The sequence below is a fragment of the Oryzias latipes genome, chromosome 7 (assembly GCF_002234675.1).
Source record: "Oryzias latipes chromosome 7, ASM223467v1".
In the NCBI taxonomy this organism is placed as follows: Eukaryota; Metazoa; Chordata; class Actinopteri; order Beloniformes; family Adrianichthyidae; genus Oryzias; species Oryzias latipes.
In genome coordinates, this window is record NC_019865.2 from 6,876,094 (window position 1) to 6,894,273 (window position 18,180).

The 18,180-nt window shown below is 40.3% G+C and overlaps 2 protein-coding genes and 3 non-coding genes across 7 annotated transcripts; 4 read left to right on the forward strand and 1 right to left on the reverse strand.

The window, feature by feature from the left end:
• The first annotated feature begins 40 nt into the window (after positions 1 to 40).
• On the forward strand, positions 41 to 10,583 carry LOC101159583 (hyaluronidase-3). Of its 2 annotated transcripts, none has more exons than XM_020704494.2 (7): positions 41 to 254; positions 7,945 to 8,181; positions 8,278 to 8,713; positions 8,801 to 8,948; positions 9,582 to 9,708; positions 9,788 to 9,877; positions 9,960 to 10,583. In XM_020704494.2, exons 2-7 carry the CDS (start codon positions 7,972 to 7,974, stop codon positions 10,245 to 10,247), a joined length of 1,299 nt encoding a protein of 432 aa, XP_020560153.1. In that variant the 5' UTR covers positions 41 to 254; positions 7,945 to 7,971; the 3' UTR covers positions 10,248 to 10,583. The 2 variants fall into 2 exon arrangements, with proteins under 2 accessions (XP_020560153.1, XP_004070372.2); XM_004070324.4 differs by lacking the exon at positions 41 to 254 and adding an exon at positions 266 to 2,805.
• LOC111947697 lies at positions 1,151 to 1,263 on the forward strand. The gene has a single exon (XR_002873589.1). It is a non-coding gene; the product is annotated as a U5 spliceosomal RNA (small nuclear RNA).
• Positions 2,124 to 2,237, forward strand: LOC111947706. Its single transcript, XR_002873598.1, has one exon. It is a non-coding gene; the product is annotated as a U5 spliceosomal RNA (small nuclear RNA).
• A 1,628-nt stretch (positions 10,584 to 12,211) lies between the features above and the next one.
• LOC111947707 lies at positions 12,212 to 12,325 on the forward strand. Its single transcript, XR_002873599.1, has one exon. It is a non-coding gene; the product is annotated as a U5 spliceosomal RNA (small nuclear RNA).
• A 484-nt stretch (positions 12,326 to 12,809) lies between these two features.
• On the reverse strand, positions 12,810 to 17,243 carry LOC101159820. 2 transcript variants are annotated; one of them, XM_004070325.4, is made up of 4 exons: positions 16,842 to 17,243; positions 14,115 to 14,256; positions 13,823 to 14,044; positions 12,810 to 13,741 (listed from the first exon to the last, which is right to left on the reverse strand). In XM_004070325.4, exons 2-4 carry the CDS (start codon positions 14,248 to 14,250, stop codon positions 13,605 to 13,607), a joined length of 495 nt encoding a protein of 164 aa, XP_004070373.1. In that variant the 5' UTR covers positions 14,251 to 14,256; positions 16,842 to 17,243; the 3' UTR covers positions 12,810 to 13,604. The 2 variants fall into 2 exon arrangements, with proteins under 2 accessions (XP_004070373.1, XP_004070374.1); XM_004070326.4 differs by having other exon boundaries at positions 14,115 to 14,279; positions 16,842 to 17,242.
• Positions 17,244 to 18,180: the final 937 nt, after the last annotated feature.

An 18,180-nucleotide genomic window follows, 5' to 3' on the forward strand; every position in this document is an offset into this window, starting at 1 on the left:
AGCTTTCAAGTGGAAGTCGATTCTTGCATTTCCCCGCCAGTCCGCGAGGGGGCGACTATGTTTTTGGCCTCTTTTAAAGAGGCGTTCTACTTGAAGCGTTTGACAGCTAGCACCAATAGCTAGCTGACTCAGAAACAGATAAAGCGCCTAACAAAAACCCAAGGCGCTTGTTTAACTGACTGCGGATCAGTTGTCGGGCAAACCTTTACACTTTGGCTGAAGGAAAAGAATTGACGTGAAATTGGACCTAAAATGTAGGTAAATGTGGAGTGTGGTAAGCAGTGCTGACACATGAAGTTTGATTCGTTCTTGTTGGTGCACAACAAATACTATTTAATGAAAGGTACTGCTAAAAGTAGCTGTCGCTCTACCTTAAATGGAAGCAGAAAACTGAGAGAGAAGCGTTTACAAAGGAACACAATACCCATTAGTATAATCTAGTGGTGAGAAAACTGTTTCATCAGCTATTGGACTTTTCCTTAATAAAATAGTTTATATAGTTTGGATGAAAAATAAGTTTGTTTTTTATAATGGATTTTACAATAGTACCATTTAATCGGAAATCAGGAAAATTATTACTTTCAGAAAAGTATTTTTGTGTGCTACAACTGTTGCCTAGTGTATTATAGTTCTTTTTTTTAACTTTGTTTTAAGTGATAACCTACTCACTAATACGGAGTACCAACAAAAATTCATTCAGAAAGAATACGTCTTCCTTATTTTTGAAGCCACATCCTTTTGCGCATGCGCTTTGCGTTTCCAAAGCTTTTGCCTGAGAACGAAAAAAAAAAAAAAATAATTTAAACTTTTATAGTTTGTCGTAAAACCACCAATAGAAAAAGTGTTTGATTCATAAAACTTTAACACTGCATTAAAAAAAGATAAAACAGGTAGTTACTGCTGTCCAAAATACAGGAGGCGTTGTTAACGCCGCCATGTTCCCACAATGCATTTGGTTCTACAACGCAAAACCTTTTTTGTTTGATAATATTTAGTTTGCTATATCTGATTTTTTAAAACATGCATGTATTTTCCAATCATGATGCTTTTAGTCAATTCTGTAATATTAATGTTTTGTTTTTTTCGTTGAACCGTTAGTCTGATGTGTATCGCGGAGAATAGGTTTGGTAGCACGGACGTCTACCCGGAAGTACCCTTGTTTCTCTTCAGATCGTGTAAATCTTTCGCCTTTAACTAAATTTCCGTGGAGAGGAATTTCAAGAGTGTTACACAATTTATTGATGTCTTGCCTCACGGCGAGGTTACCTACATGTGTCAAAATCTAAAAGAAGACTAAAACTGTTGAATGTCAGGAATTCCAGCTGCAAGCTTCATGTACTACTCAACATCGTAGTATATATAGGCCTTAATATATGTAGTTATGACATCTGTCCATAGGAATAGTATTGCGAAAACAGTTTAGATGTTCTAATCATGTAATTGCAGCTGACTGGTATCTCTCATAGTAAAATGAAACAAATGCGCCCCGAAACCCCGGAGTACAATTGTTCTTAAATTCTTCTTCATGATTATGATCCAGTGAAGTGAAGCCAGGAACTCTGTTTGTCCTGGCGGGTCCACGTCCACTTTCAGAGGGTTTCTATTGCCGTGATAAAGTGAACTGGAAAGAGAATTAGTATAAAATAATAGTTCCCAAAATGTTCATCTGCCTCAATTTTGAAGCCCGGTCCTTTTTGCGCATGCGCTTTGCGTTCCAAAAGCTTTTGTCTGAGAATGCAACAAAAACTAATCATTTGAACTTTTATAGTTTGTCTTAAAACCACCAAGAAGGGGTTTTTGATTCATAAAAATTTAAGATTTTATTAAGAAAATTACAAAATAAGTAGTTACTACTGTTCAAAATTTAGGAGGCGTGGTCAACGCCGCCATGTTCCCACAATGCATTTGGTTCCACAGTGCAAAACCTTTTTTGTTGAATAATATTTAGTTTGCTATATCTCTGGTTTTCTTTCCAGTAAAAAAAAAAAAAAACATACAAATATTTACCTATCGTGATACTTTTAGTCAATTCTGCATTATTAATGGGTTTTTTTTCTTTGAACCGTTAGTCTGATGTGTATCGCGGAGAATAGGGTCGGTAGCACGGACGTCTGTTTGTCAGCACTCTTGTTTCTCTTCAGATCGTATAAATCTTTCGCCTTTTACTAAAGATTTCCGTGGAGAGGAACAACAAGAGATTTACTCAATTTTTTGATGCCTTGCTTCACAGCGAGGCTTCCCATTCCTGTCAAAGAAAAACTAATAGAACTTTGGTGTTGTGATTACTTAAAATTTAACAAATATATAAAAATCTGAATTAAAGGACCTTTTATTTACCGTTAATTAATTAATCGAATGCTTTTATCGTGGTGACTGAGGACTGACATAATGAAACAAGACACATGAACGAAGAAAACGTTTGAGAATTGTTCTTAAATGCTTCTTCATGACTATGATCCAGTGAAGTGAAACCAGGAACTCTGTTTGTCCTGTCGGGTCCACATCCACTTTCAGAGGGTTTCTATTGCCGTGATAAAGTGAACTGGAAACAGCATAAAATAATAGTTTCCAAAATGTCCACCTTATTTAAAAAAAAACCTTTTTATTTTGTAATTATTTTTAACATTTTGATGACAATGATCCTGACAGGCGAGGTGTGACATTATGAAAACAACCTGCTGTGTGTACATCCCTCATCAGTCAGTTTCCCGTTGCAGAGCAGAATGTGAAATAGCGTTACTCATCACTTTAGAAGCTCATTCTGAAGTCAGTGGCCTCTCTGGTTTCAGGCTTTCGCTCCAGGTGGTGAGTCTGCTTTTATTTTTGTGTCTGTTGTTTGCTGCATTTACATCAACAGGCTATGGTGATGTTTTCACTGCTGCTGTTTGCTTTTCTTGTGCAATGAAATGTTACTTACAGAGAGACAAAAAGCTCTAAATGTTCATTCACAAACACAAGATGAACATTTTGAGATTCTTGCTGCTAAAATTTGACATTCTAGTCCCAGAAACTGCTGGTTTGTATTCATGTTTTTAGACAAAATGTGTGTCTATTGTAAAAAAGAAAGTCAACATTTTCATTAATTGCTGGTGAAAGGGTTTAAGACGAACACACTTCCCTATTTTAAAGCACTTAAAACATTGACTCATCGCAGCAACGCTCTGTTTGCACACCGTCTACTAATGTAAACCTTTTTACATTCTTAGGTTTAAGTTATTTTTAAAATAAATTCAAACTTAATAACTGGAAATGTTAAATTGTTGTGAGTAAAACAAAGTTTAGCCATCATTTTTGAGTCATAAAGCACATTTAAACATGCGTTTTACTTATAAAGGATTTTATTTATGCTTTTAGATTAAAAACCCCAATTATTTCTAATTATTTTCTGGTTTATCTATACTTTTTTTTTTTTTTTTTGCACGTTTGAAGTCCGCTGGAATTTCCTGCTTTCACTTTGGCTTTCATTTATTTTGAAAGGTTTTGAAATATTTTATTGTCTTTTGCTCAGACAGCTTTTTTACCTTTACGTTTCTGCGCACCTGTTCCAAGCGTTTGCGTTCAGCTGAAGATGAGACGAGGCCTCAGCAGGGAACATGGAATTATGGGAAGAATCCTCGGAAAATGATGGTTTTTAGTGCTGACTGGCTCCTTCTGGGCTTTGCCTCTTTCTATAATTACTGCAGGACTTTGGGTGATGGTTATGGTATTAAAGTTCTGCGTTCCATAACTAGTCCAGCATTTCATTGAGCTCTTCTGTCATCTATCAGGTTGGTTGACTGGTTCAAGTGTTTTGCTCTCTTGTTTTGTAACAAAGAACTGAGAAAAATAGCCCAAACTGTTTTTCTGACGTTTTCACGCTGAGCTGCAGAACCAAGAAGAATTCTGACTGAAACCCTGATCACCGCAGGTCCGAGCCCACCGGCCCCCCAAATCCCAAACACCCGACCAATCTGCCCTTTGTCCCGGACTGTGGAGATCACGTGGACGGAGAGGAGCCGTGCACAGATTCTGAGCAACCACCAGGGGTCCGACTGGTTCCGGTTCATCAGCGACCGGACCTGCTGGTTCCCTGCGCTGACCTGGTGAACTCAGAGTGGCAGAGGAGCCAGGCCGCCCGGGTCCACTCCCTTCAGAAGTCCTGCTCAGAGTTCCCCGTCTGCCTGGTCCTCCTGCTGGGCCACAAAGGCACTGAGAGGCTGCTGGGCCACGCCCGGCTGTCCCGGGTCGTGGGTCACGGCGGCAGCTTGTTTGTGGAGTCTGTGGTCGTCTCTAAGGAGGAGCGTGGGAAGGGCTACGGCCGGGTTCTGATGGAGGAGACGGAGCGCTACGCCAGGCGCAGAGGCTTCAAGCGCCTGTGTCTGACCACCCACGACAAGCAGCACTTTTACGCGCACCTCGGCTACGTGCTGTCCGCGCCGGTGCAGAACACGGGCCCTGTGATGGCGCTGGTTCCCATGGCGATGCTCATGAGGCTCTCCAGAGTCCCAGATGACCAGAAAGCAACAAACGCCAAAGCTGAAGCGTCACAAGAGAGCTCAGGAGGCTCCCCCCTTGCAACCCATCCTCCCCCCCCTTCTATTCCTCCTCCTCCTCCCTCTAACCCTCATCCTCCTCCTCCTCCACCTCCTCCAAAATGTGGAGAGCAGCTTGTAGTTCAGACTTTGACTGAAACCCCCTACAGAGACGCCAGAGGGACTCCCATCTTTTGGATGCACAAGGACATTTGATCATTTCCACAGATTCAGCCTCCGATTCCAAACGAGGGAAAAACAGGCGCAGCATCCGCGTCCACCACCCTGATCCCCAGAAAACAGAGGCCAACCTGGACAAAAGGCACACTTCATGCCTGCAGAAGAATTAAGCATCAGCCACAGAGATGGACACACGCTGCAGAAAGTGGCACGAGGAACTGAAAGAAATCTTTAATTCTTAAGAAAAGATGATGTGTGCACAACTGGAGGACGAGCAGACAATCATGGACTGCACACGCAGGTGAAGCACTGTTCAGAAGGACTTCTGAGGAAATATAAAGACATTTAAATTTGCTCGAATTGAGAAGGAGACCAGAAAAAGTAGGAATCCTACCCAGAATCCTCTACACTCAGCATGCAGGAAGCATTTGTGCGTACACTGACCTACGGTCCCGTGTTCTCGATTGTTATCACATTTCAACACGAGGAGCTTCTCTCTTTTTTTTTGTTTTTTTGTTCATATTTGCAGAAGCCTTCTCCACCCATTTCTGAAAAGTGCACTTCCTCTTTCTGCAACAGAACTTTGAGAAGAGCTTTTACCTCCGTCTGGACCAAGTTTCACTTTGGCCACATCATCTTCTCTGGAACTGCCACGAAAACACAATCGTCAGGGTTAACGTTGACATATTAATGCTTCTGTCATGTTTTCCGTCACATGTTCTGTTGATGATGCAGCATTTCTTTACTCCCTGCTTTCCACATTAAAGTCCTGTCAGTTGCAGAAATGCTCTCCTCCTTTGACACATCCACTGGCACAGAATCCATTTGGTGGTTTAACCTCTGAGAGTCACACAGGGAAGCATCAGACACCATTGTTGAAGACCCTCCAATTGTGTTTTTGACCCGTTTTTGTGCCATTTCTCTGATGACCGAGGACATACATTAAGAGAATTAAGCTCAGTTTTGCATTTTCTGAGTACTTCTTGTGAATCAGAGGCAGACAACAACAAAAAAAGATGCAATTGAAGAGAACCTAAAGCAGTGACGTAGAAGGCTACAAGCTCCGCCCCATTTTGATGCATCCACTTGCAGACAGATAGATCTTAGATTTCCTTGTTTAAGTTGGCATCCGGACCGATAGCTGCAACATTGCTCATTATTTTTGTTGCACCGGTAATGTGGGGTTGGGGGTGTGAGGGGCTGTCCGCTAACGGAAGAGGCTGCAGACAAAGGGATGATGGGAAATGAGGGCAGGCTTACTCCCACAACTCTGAGGCAGATTTCTAACTCATTCTCGCTGCTCTGCAGAAGCCCTAGAAAACGAGCCAGGTTTTTGTTATTCAACAGATGATGAGAGTGAGACCTTGAAGTCTGTGGTTTAACCCAACTGAGGATTTGAACCCACAGCTTTCCCAGGTTTACAGACACTCTACCACTCAGCTACTGAGCCGGTCTGCCTGCTAGATGGGGACCTTCTTGAACACCAAGAACTGAAAAGCTCTCCAAAAACTGTTCTCAAGGAAGACTAGTTGTACTCAAAAACCATTGAACTCAAATTGCAGCAAAATCATTCAGTTTATTATTACAGTAAAAATGTAAAGAAGGAGAAAATTCCTCAAAGCCAAAACATATTTTCAGTTCTTAAATATAATTTTTTGTTTTTTTTGCTGTTCCCTTCAACGATCAACACAATCAATGATCCAACTATAAACTTTAATCAATAAAAACAAACATTTTGTTCATATTTTCGGCAAAAAAAAAAGGTTTGACTTGCATGTCGAAGAAAAAAAGAATGTTAGAATGCTAACAGATAATGTAGATAACACCATGTTTCTGGTTTATTAATCAAATTTAGGGCTTGTTTTAAATTGATTTTTAGCTTTTCAAGTAAACTGCTAGTGTGTCGCTTATCTGAGGTTTTAAAACATTATTGCAATATGTTATAATGTTATTTAGGAGTAAAACAGGAACACAAAACTAAGAATTTTATTGGCAGAAATCCTTGTTCTCCAAATAAATGATAAAAATATTACCAACAACAGAAAGGTGAGAACAGCTGTGTCACCATAAATATAGTCAAAGCAACGTGTTATTAAGTAAAACTACTCAGGAGTACAATTTTTATAAATGTTCCACGTGCAATAGTAAAGGAAATGTAAATTGTTATCACTCTCTCATGATTTTCAAGTATAAAATTTAAATGATTTATCTCCAATCATGTTTGTAGTGACAGTTTCAGACATTTTTCTCAGAAAACTGTAAGAAATCTGTATTTCTAAACACTTTTTGAAGTTTAAGATAGTTATTTTTTGATCATCTGTAAACTTCCTGATTAACCTGAGATTAAACTGAAGATCTCCTAGAACTCTTCACGTGCAAACAGTTCAGCCTTTTGTTTTTTTTCTTTACGAGGTATATAGTTCAGCCGTGTGAGGAGATGAGCACAGAATAAACATGGAACTTAATGGATGACAGAAACAACCAATTATTTAAAAAAAAAGCTGATGAGACGAATGCTGGTTAAGAAGCTCCTAAAACCTAAAAAGAAGAAATATTTCAAAATCTGCAGGAATAGATCTTTGGTATCTGCAGAAATATTCTGCATTTCTTACATCAGTTATGTTTGGCTGATTCTGAATTATTTAGTCTGAAGAGACACAAAATCACATTAGGAAAAAAAGATTATTCCTGCTATACTAAAGAAGGGAAACTATGATTTACTAATCCTCACAAATCCATGTCTTACAGTAAACTATAAAATCAAAACAGCAGATTAAAGTCTGTTAACTACTTATTTGCTCTTCATAAACGGCTCAGCTGATTGGAGAGGTCATTCAGTGCGACACCTAGTGGTCATTTTACGTTACTGAGGTTTTTGTTAAAATCAAATTCCCTTAATTGGGATATTTTAGAAATTTGTTTTTTTAAAATCGTCCTTGAAATCATTTCTTGACATATATGTATTTTTATATGTATATGTATATTGTGACTCTACAATTTATATATTGTCATATATAAAGATATATATAGTCATGAAAATAAAGAAAACTCTTTGAATAAGAAGGTGTGTCCAAACCTTTGGTCTGTGCTGCATTTGTGTCTGAGTATGTTTTTATTTAGGATATTGAGGAAAGAATTTGCATCTTTTAAGGTTGTCATGAACTGGAAGTTTGTTATGATTTAAAACTTTCACACACTGAGCCTCAGAAAGGTCTGCTGCCCGTCAAACGGGATGTTTTGTGTCTTTTGACAGGAAGGACACTTCAGCCGTCGACCTGCCATGGTGCTTTCTCTCCTCCTCGTCTTCCTCATCTCTTCATCCCTCTGCGCCTCGCTGCCTCCTCCTGCAGCAGGTCCGGTGCTGCGGGGGCGGGCTTTCGTTGTGGTGTGGAACATGCCCACCGCGAAGTGTCAGAAACGCTACGATGTCCAGCTGGACCTGGAAGACTTTGGCATTGTGGAGAACCCCAAGCAGCACTTCCAGGGAGAGGTGGGTGACAGATTCAGCTCTGTCAATATTTCAGTAGTATTTTCCTCCAGAATGTTAAAGACCAAAACATCTGTGATGTTCCTCTGATCCAAACAGAAAATGACCATCTTCTACCGTGACCGCCTGGGGAAATATCCATACCTGTCACACGACGGCCGTGAGGTGAACGGAGGAATCCCTCAGCTCGGTGACCTCTCTGCTCACCTTTCCCTCACAGGGTCGCAGCTGTCCCGCCTGCTGCGCCCCAGCTTCTCTGGCGTGGCGGTCATCGACTGGGAGGAATGGCAGCCACTGTGGGAGAACAACTTTGACACCAAGATGAAATACCGAATGCTGTCCAAGCTGCTGGTGAGGCAAGAGAGGCCTGAACTGTCGGAGACGGAGGTGACGCTGTTGGCCAAACAGGCGTTTGAAAAAAGCGCTCGGATGTTCATGGAAGAGACTCTGCGAGAGGCACTCAGACACCGCCCCGGAGGATTGTGGGGGTTTTATGGATTTCCCTATTGCTTTAATAAACACAAAAGAAATGCAGGTAAAGCAGCTGGCAGCAAACACAGTCACTTTCCATAACTTTTATCCACACGGATGAAGAAAAGATTTCTGTTTCCGTGATGATCAGATGAATCCTACACGGGACGGTGCCACAGTGGGACCAGGCGGCACAATGACCAGCTGTCCTGGCTCTGGACTCAGTCCACGGCTCTGTTCCCGAGCATCTACCTGCCGCAGAGGCTGGCGGGCTCTGCAGATGCAGCGCTGATGGTCAGGTGGGAGCAGATGCTTCAGAGCTTCAGCTGCTCAGTAGACAGAAGCTTCAAATAACTGCTGGTCCAGATGTCAAAGACCCAAGCTGATGAAAGCTTGGTTTTTGGGGTGTTTAGTCTGTTCTTGTGGCATTTTTTCTGATGATGGAGGAGATTTATGAAGACTGAAATAGCATTTCTGAGTGTTTCTTTATTCAAATCGTTGTGAATCAGGAGCAAAATGCTGTTTGAAAAAGATTGTATTTGAAAATATGCTGAGCAGGCCGCAGGCTCCCTGCTCCGAGCTTCATTCTGATGCGTCCATTTGTAGACGACTAGATCCACGTACGTCTGGCACAAAACTGCATATCTCCAATATTGCTCACCATTTGTTGGGTTGGGGATGTAAGCTAGCAGGAAAGAGTGTAAACAAAGAATATTCTCAGCAACAGAAGTGGGAAAGGGATTGCTCTACGTCAACATAACAGCTTCGAGGCTAATGAACAACTGCTGCTCTGCAGAAACTATATCCTACAAAATGACACGTTTTATTTAATTTTGGTTAAATAAATTATTAAGAGACCACTGGAAATGATTTTACAATAGATCAAAAGATGATGGGAGTGGGCTCTAATTTGCTTAGCTCTCTCCTCTTAGACACAGACTGCTGGAAGCTTTGAGGGTAGCATCACTTTGGCGTCATAGCAACGGTACCGGACATGCCACACCCGTTCTACCCTACGCCAGGCTGGCGTTCACACACTCACTCAACTTTCTCAATAAGGTAACGACTGCCACACATGAGTGCTTTTCAGATGAAAAACATTTTGAAACTTGGTTCAATCCTGAGATTGTTTGTGCAGACAGACCTGGAGCACACGCTCGGGGAGAGTGCAGCACTCGGAGCGGCTGGAGTTGTTTTGTGGGGTGACTTGAAATTTGCCAAATCCGAGGTTTGTGGTCAAATCCATTGCGTAGTTTTTACACCCTGTACAGTAGGCATTAAATCCTCTCCTCTCCTCTCTGACCTTCCAGCAACAGTGCCTCATCCTTAAAGACTACGTCCACAACGTGTTGGGTCCCTTTGTTCGGTCTCTGAGGTCTGACACCCAGAGCTGCAGCATCCAGCGTTGCCACAGCAACGGACGCTGCATCAGAAAGCACGCCGCCTGCGGCCACAGCCTGTCTCCGGCCGCTGACGGCTCCTCTGGCTCTGACAGCAGCAAATATTTTCACAGACACTTCATGTGTCAGTGCTACGCAGGCTTTACTGGAAAGGACTGTGATGAAGAGGAAGAGGAAAGCAGAGAGGAGGACGATTAACCCCACCTCCAGGTTGAGGCTGAAGCTGCTGCAGCTTCTAGCCGTCATTTTAAAGTGAGCTAAAACAACATTGTGTAGATGTGTATCTTTATCCATGATAACGCAAGTCTGGTCTATAATTTATTGGTTTAATTTATTGCCGAAGTGTCTTTAGGTGGAATTTATTCCAATTAAATAGTCAGAAACCCTCAGATCCTCCTCCTCCCTTCATCTGGACGTCCCCACCGCTCACCCCGTCACTATGGGGAGCAGAGCTTTCAGCTGCTCTGTCCCCCGGCTCAGAAACTCAATACCTACTGATCCCAGAAACATTGGCTCTCTCTCACAATTCACCAAGAAACTAAAAACCTGACCTTTTCCAACTTGCATATTTCCCCCCAAAGCTTGTTATTCCTGGCCTGTTTAAATTTTAGATTTTACTGTATTTTATTGCTTTTATTTTTATTTTAACTTCATGAACGGCGACTTAGGGTTCCTAGAAAGGCGCCTGATAGATAAAATGTACTATTATCATTATTAGAATGTGGATTCTCAAAAAGTGAGGTGAAACATCAGAAAAAAATAGTTTTAGGGTGGGTTAATTTTGATTTTAGCACTTTTCGTGAATTTCAAGAACTTTTCAACGATGTAACATTTGATCATTTTTCAATTAAATTCTTAAAAGTTTGGACATTTATTCTTAGTTTTTTAATACTATTTTAATAGTATGGTTTTTACAGTTGAAGATAAATAACTTGCAATTTCTTGTTGTAAATGCTAACTTAGTTTATTCTTTAGAGAACTGAACATTGGACTTCCATAAAGTATTTCAAACTATTTCCTGATCATCCTCTTTTTCAGATTTTTTTTTATGTTTACAATTTTCTAAACCAAATTTGGCTGTATTAAAAAAAATCAATTCACTTTTATTTATACAGCCAACAGTCAGGGCACAGTTGTCTCAACGGGCTTCTATGGTAATTGTCCAGTATTTATGAAAATTTCAGACCATTTTCGGAATATTAAAATCTGCCTTTCTGGTTTCAATTCCATCTTATAAGGATTTCAAAGTTGTGTTTTTTCCCCATTGTTGGTAATTAAGGAAAAAATATTTTGATCTTTCTCTGTGAATTTGAAATTTTAGATGCTTCATACATTTCTAACCTTTGCACTGCTTTATAATTGTTTATAGGAATAAATTATATTGTAAGGTTAAAACAAAAGTTAAAAAAAGCACTAACAATCAAAATTAATCTAATAAAACAAATGTTGAAGCGTTTAGATCAGGGGTCACCAACGCAAACTGCCTGCTCTAAAGATCACAGTGGAAGTCGATATAATTTTAAAACATTAATTCAATTTTGAAACAAAAGAGGAGTGCAAAGGATCACAAATCACGGTTCCAAACACACCTTTCGCGGATAACTCGATTACATCCCAGCAGGGGTGCATCATTCAAATCAATTGACACCCACACTCATAGATTTACGATTGGTATAAAAATCCATTAAACAAGACTACTTCTTCCTAAAAAACAAAAAGATTGCAGCGTGATCCTTTCAACGCATGCGCTTTGCGTTTCCAAAGCTTTTGACCTAGAACGAAACAAAAAAAACATTTGAACTTTAATATTTTGTCTGAAAACCACCAAAAACAAAACAAAAACAGTGTTTGATTCGTCAAACTTTAACACTGCATAAAAAAGATAAAATAAATAGTTACTACCGTTCAAAATTCGGGAGGCGTGGTTAACGCCGCCATGTTCCCACAATGCATTTGGTTCCACAACGCAAAACTTTTTTTGTTGAATAATGTTTAATTTGCTATATGTCTGATTTTTTTCCCAGTAAAACAACATGCATATATTTTTCTATCGTTATGCTTTTATTCAATTCTGTATTATTATTGTTTTTTTTTTTTGTTGAACCGTTAGTCTGATCTGTATCGCGGAGAATGGGGTTGGTAGCACGGACGTATGTATGGCAGCACTCTTGTTTCTCTTCAGATCGTATAAATCTTTCGCCTTTTACTAAAGATTTCCGTGGAGAGGAACAACAAGAGTTTTACTTAATTTTTTGATGCCCTGCAAACGCGGGGCTTCCTTCTCTATGTCAAATAAAAATTGTCTCCGCAGCATATCGTAGCCTGCATCCTGTGGGAATCCATTTCAGTAAAACATCATCCACGACGGATACCCAACTTAATCACATGTCAGTTTAATATGGAGGCTGTGTCCGAATTCCCATCCTATTTTCTAAATAATAAAACCCTATATAGTGCATTTAAAAAGGGTCAGGGCGGCAAATCGGACTCAGGGTTAGTGTTATGAACAACATTAAGGCATTTATCTTTTGGTTGCTGCTAACTGGTGCTTCTCATAATAAAATAAGGCCAATGAACGTAGAAAAGCCTTGAAGGGCATTGTTCTTAAATTCTTCTTCATGATTATGATCCAGTGAAGTGAAACCAGGAACTCTGTTTGTCCTGCCGGGTCCACATCTACTTTCAGAGGGTTTCTATTGCCGTGATAAAGTGAACTGGAAAGAGAATTAGTATAAAATAATAATTCCCAAAATGTTCATCTGCTTTAAAAAGAAAACCTTTTACTTTGAAATTATGTTTAACATTTTCATGACAATAATCCTGGTGTCACAATCAGTGCCCTCCCATGTTTCAGGCTTTCGCTCCGGGTGGTGAGTCTGCTTTTATTTTTGTGTCTGTTGTTTGCTGCATTTACATCAACAGGCTATGGTGATGTTTTCACAGCTGCCGTCTTCTTTTTCGCGCAATGAAATGTTACTTACAGAGAGACAAAAAGCTCTAAATGTTCATTCACAAACACAAGATGAACATTTTGAGATTCTTGCTGCTAAAATTTGACATTATAGTCCCAGAAACTGCTTGTTTGTATTCATGCTTTTAGACTAAATGTGTGTTTATTGTAGAAAAATTCATTTTCAAAAAACTCTAGTTTAAATATTATTACTATTGTGAGCAATCAATTCATGGTCTTAAATTAACTACTGCTGATTATTATAATCATTACTACTTTAATAGATTGTGGTTTTGTTTTTTGGAAACTTTGGAGGAAACAAGTCCTGTAACCCTTTGTACTCCTCAGACCTCGTAAAATGTCCTGTGTCCTCAAAAAGGTCGTTGATCCCTGGTTTAGATACTTCTGAATGAGTGCCTGTGTGCTGAAGATACTTTTATTGAACATACGTTTCGTAGAGTACTGTAATAAAGCACATATGTGAGAAGTGTAACTCTGCCAGCAGCGTTTAATCCAAATTGCATTCACTTTTGCGGCTGTCCCTCCGGCCCTGAAACAAGCGTATGTGAGGCCACACAGCGTTGCATGGCCTGTGCGTGCGCTCCTCATGTCCCGCCTCTCCTGGCTGTCAGGTTCAGCCTCAGCGCCTGCAGTTCTTGGATCAGCAGGGTCAGCTGGGCGGCTGCAGCCTCCTTTTCCCTGACTGCTTCGGTCAGCATCCGGATGGCCCCGCCCTGCTGGACTAAAGAAGGAAACGGACACAAATCTACTAGATCACAAATCCACTCAGTTTGACGTTTGATTGTCCGGCATGATTTCCCACCTAAGAAGTAGAATACGAGCAGCACCGTCATCAGGAGTACTGTAATACCAGCGCAGGTCATGGCGTAGGCTCGAGATGAACCTGGCCTCATCAGGTCCTGCAGATGGCCTTGCAGTTTGCTGCTGAGTGGATGACCTCTGTGATTGGCAGCTGCTCCGTCACGTGTGTACAGGTTGCCGTTCAGGGACGGCGTGTATGCCGGGCGAGGAGGAGGCTTCACCCCTGAAAGCACCAGCGGTGGGGTCAGTTAGGAGTGTGGGCAGTTTTGGGGCGGTCTCTGGAGGGTGTGTACCTTTGTGGCTGTGCTCAGCGTGGGTTCGGTGCAGATCGTTGATGGAGTCCACAGAATGGAGCTCAATCTCGGTCAGATCTCTGTCACTGACTCTGTAGAACTGAGGAGTGGTCTGAGATGAAGGAGGCCGTGACATCCCTTCCTGTTTTGAATGAAAGGTCACGACTGTTGATAGAGGTGACACCGCTGGTCAGTTACTCATTAAAACATGATGGCATCCTCTCAGTTCTGTGCATGAGACACATCTGAATGCCTGAGAATAATGCCTGAAAGCTCCTCCTTCATACCCCCATAAAGTGGTCTCACATTTATGTTAGCTTATCTGATGTTTTGGCAAAACCTCAAAGACTAAATAACAAACTTGTTATTTATATGCAAGAAGTTCTTATTCTGATGTCTTTTGTTCATTTTAACCCTTGTGCTATCTTAGATGACCCCACCCTTACATTGACGTGTTCTCCCTACCATGACAAAGGTGGATAAAGGTGGAAAGATTTCATGTAATCCATGGACACCAGTGAGGTTCACAAATCATTGAAGAAAAAAGGTTCAGAGCACTGTCTAGTGGGTCTAGATGACCCTACTCCTAATGTTAAAGGGTTACGACAACTGATTTCAAACGGTCTCATAAAAACATGTACTTCCTTAAAAAATGTCCCTTTCTGTGCTGAAATCTGCAAAGAACTGGGTTTTACAACAGGACAAAAGTGCCATGTTGTGAAAAAAAAATATTTTGCTGGATATTTTGAATTAAAAGGTGATCAAAAGCCAAACTTGATATAGAAATGAAGAAAAAGATGGTAAAATATTCCAAGTAAACAGTCCTTTGGTATCAGATTGAGGTTCTCTTCAAAATAAAACTAACTCAAACCTGCTGCAGTTGCATCAAAAAGCCTCTGAGGGCTTGTCGAAAAAGGAAAATTGGCCCCGACTATAACCACAAATGATCAAATTACCAACAAACATGGCTCCTTAATTCTCTAACACTGGGGTTACACATAAAGAGGTAGACGTTTCATTCTGTCAATTCCAGTTCGGGGTTAGTCATTTATGAGTCACTTTTATTCAGAGTTACTTAAAGACTCACTCCAGCGAAAAATGGGATTATAACATACTATTGTGGCATTTCTCATAGTGGAGCGCATGTATGGCATAATTCAAGATCATGACTGCGGTTGAAAACTGTACAGATGGAACCGGCGGGTGTTCAAAAGCACAAGTTTATGACGTAGCTACTGTCGTGGGCGGGTTAAAATCTCGCTGTTTCCGTTCCAATACCGAATTCTCCACTTGCAGACAAATTGATTCATGTACGTCTTTATTTCCACGTCTGAGGTGCCACCTGGCTATAAATTGTACCACTGCATACCTCTTATATAACTCGCCATTTTTTTTGCCAAGATAAAGGTGGCTTGGGCTTGTGAGGTCCTTGTCGCTGGCGGAAGAGAGCGACAACAAAGGCATGCTGGGAAATTAGCTAGGCTAACTTTCACGCTACCAGTCTCACCCACAACCCAAAGGCGAGATTTTTTCCAATTTAACTTTATTGACAAATATAGCACATACAGAATAGCAAACATTGACACTCCTCACTGTGTGCAAATGACAAAATTGTCACATTTACCAGGAAAATGTACAAAATAAAAATTCACCAATTACCGCCATAATAATAGCCAAATAAAACAGGTAAGAAACAAATAAAACAAAAATAAAAAAAAGGTAAAGGATTCTGCTAAAGTCTCAAATGTGATCATGTTTCAACTGTTGTAACAGCTTTTTTTTGATAACCCAAAGGCTAGTTTCTAATGTCTTCAATATGACATAGGCTTTTTGATTTGAGCTAAAAACAAACACTATGATCATAATTACAATGCCACTGCACGCTTTTTAATAGAAACAAATATAGTTAGAGTGGGACTTTAAACGTTTCTTACAATTCAAAGGAATGTGGAGCAAGGTATTTTGCACAAATACAGAATGACTGACAAGCTGAAGATTTACATCCCAAACTAATTAACTGTCAGTTGCTCTGAAATATCCCAACTTGGTTTACTACCAAGTACGGAATCCTCGAGAAAAATAAATGATAAAACTGACTGACGGTTCAGGTGGTATTCAATCATTCAGAAAGATTCCTCATATCCTCTGAAGATAAAGGATAATCAGATGATCTAAAACCAACAAGGTGTTTAAAGCCAGTGAGTTCCTGGTTATCAGTGACATTACAGCTTTATTGCTTCTCTTTTTAGACCTAGATGGCTTCTTGTGTTGAAATTGCATATATTTCTGCTCACTTTAGTGCATAAAGTGTAAATGTAATCATCTTTTTGTGGCTTAAAGAAAAAAAACTACAAAATATTATTAAAAATTAGAAAAATCACGCTAGACTCTATGGGTCAAACACTTGTATTTTGCAGTTTTCATTATAATAAAAAAAAGCTTTTCTGAAAACAAACGTATCGGTTATGAGAAAAACAAAATTAACGTGAAAATTGAGCAAAATGGTGATTTTAGAAAAGTGGAAAAATTATAAATTAATGTGTAACAGCAAAATTTGATATTTATGATGGCAAACCATTTGGATTAGTGATTCATCAGAGCTTTTTTTTGTTACTTATCAATCCCATGAAGCAGAACGCAGCTGGAATTTGAACCAAAGGTCAAAGAATCCTTCATAATAGCTGAGACGAACAGATCATTAAGTAGACACAAGCACATTGTTCCTACCTGCTGTCACTACACTCTAACGTCTGTCAGATTTGGCCTGTTGTCAGTCGCTCTTGTTGTCCGGCTCTCACAGGAAGCCACACAGCTGTTAAATCATGTTTCTGTCCAGAGGAACCCACTCAATCCAAATGAAATTTAGTTTTCCAGCTGCCCCACAAGTTAATCCAAGGTAAATCCAACAGGGAAAATATAAAAGTGTCCACGTTTGAAGGTCAAAGAAAAAAATCTGGCTTTTATGTCAGGGTCCTGGTCCTTGTTAGCCACAGATCAACGATTAGCATTTGAACGTTTGTCTCCAAATGTTCTCCACCCCAGCTGCTCCGTTAGCGAAGAAAGAAACTCAGAAAGACAGAGGAAGTCTTTTCAGCCCCCTCCTCACAAACGTCCCCACGCTGAGCTCTGCCAGCCCTCATGGCCCAGAATAGCAGCACAGACACAAAGTTATTATTAGTTGCCAGGGCAAAAGGATAATAACCTGAGTGGAAGGAATCATGGGGTACATTGGGAGAAACACTTGCAGATACTCGATCATTTCGTGGTTAAGTGTGAAAATGTATTTCAAAATCAGAATATTTCTACTGCCTTTTTTGAAGTGAATGAGTACAGTGATCCCTTGCTATATCACGGTTTACTTTTCACGGTTTCGCTACTTCACGGATTTGGATTGTGCATTGTGTTCTGCATTCTGATTGGCTAAAAAGTCACTCAGCGAGTAGCTCAAGAATGGGACCCTTTGATGAGCCGTTCATTACAGTTCTCCAACATAATCGATGGTGGCATGTCGGTGTATAAGGATCTTTAGCAAAGAAGAAAAAAGAGCGACAACAACTGCCTATCACTATGTTCCTCTCCCGAACAAACACACCTGCAGCTGCACCGCGGGCTTCAGAAGGAAAAAACGCTGCAGAGGATGCAGCGGCTCAGTATGAAGAGCAGTGAAAAAGAAGACCGGAGTCACCATCTGTCCCACTGTACTTTTTTATTTTTTTCATAATCATTTTAAATTTTCTTCCGTTTAATCTACTCGGGTCGCGGTGGGCGGGGCTAATCTCCGCAATTTAAAGCCTTCTGTTCTTATCGATGATTGAAATTATTATTTGACAGCACACTACAGAAGTTATTTGTTGAAAAAACGTTTCTAATTACTTTTATTCTTTAAAAAAACAATTGATTTAGCCTGTTAAATGGTTTGTTCTTTCTTTTCAATGTATAATAGTGAATTTCATTGTATAATAATTGTAAAAAAAAATAAAGGTTTCTACTTCACGGGTTTTGCTTATCACGGGTTCTATTTGGAACGTAACCCCCGCGAAAAACAAGGGATCACTGTACACGCTTT

What these genes read in the sequence shown, in the direction of transcription:
- LOC101159583 (XM_004070324.4), top strand. Translation starts at nt 2,665, where the DNA reads ATGAAAACAACCTGCTGTGTGTACATCCCTCATCAGTCAGTTTCCCGT. An exon ending in TAAACACAAAAGAAATGCAG is followed by an intron (nt 8,714 to 8,800) that starts GTAAAGCAGCTG and finishes CGTGATGATCAG; the next exon opens with ATGAATCCTACACGGGACGG. An exon ending in TGAAATTTGCCAAATCCGAG is followed by an intron (nt 9,878 to 9,959) that starts GTTTGTGGTCAA and finishes CTGACCTTCCAG; the next exon opens with CAACAGTGCCTCATCCTTAA.
- LOC101159820 (XM_004070325.4), bottom strand. Translation starts at nt 14,250, where the DNA reads ATGTCACGGCCTCCTTCATCTCAGACCACTCCTCAGTTCTACAGAGTC. An exon ending in CGCTGAGCACAGCCACAAAG is followed by an intron (nt 14,045 to 14,114) that starts GTACACACCCTC and finishes TGGTGCTTTCAG; the next exon opens with GGGTGAAGCCTCCTCCTCGC. An exon ending in GCTCGTATTCTACTTCTTAG is followed by an intron (nt 13,742 to 13,822) that starts GTGGGAAATCAT and finishes TTCCTTCTTTAG; the next exon opens with TCCAGCAGGGCGGGGCCATC.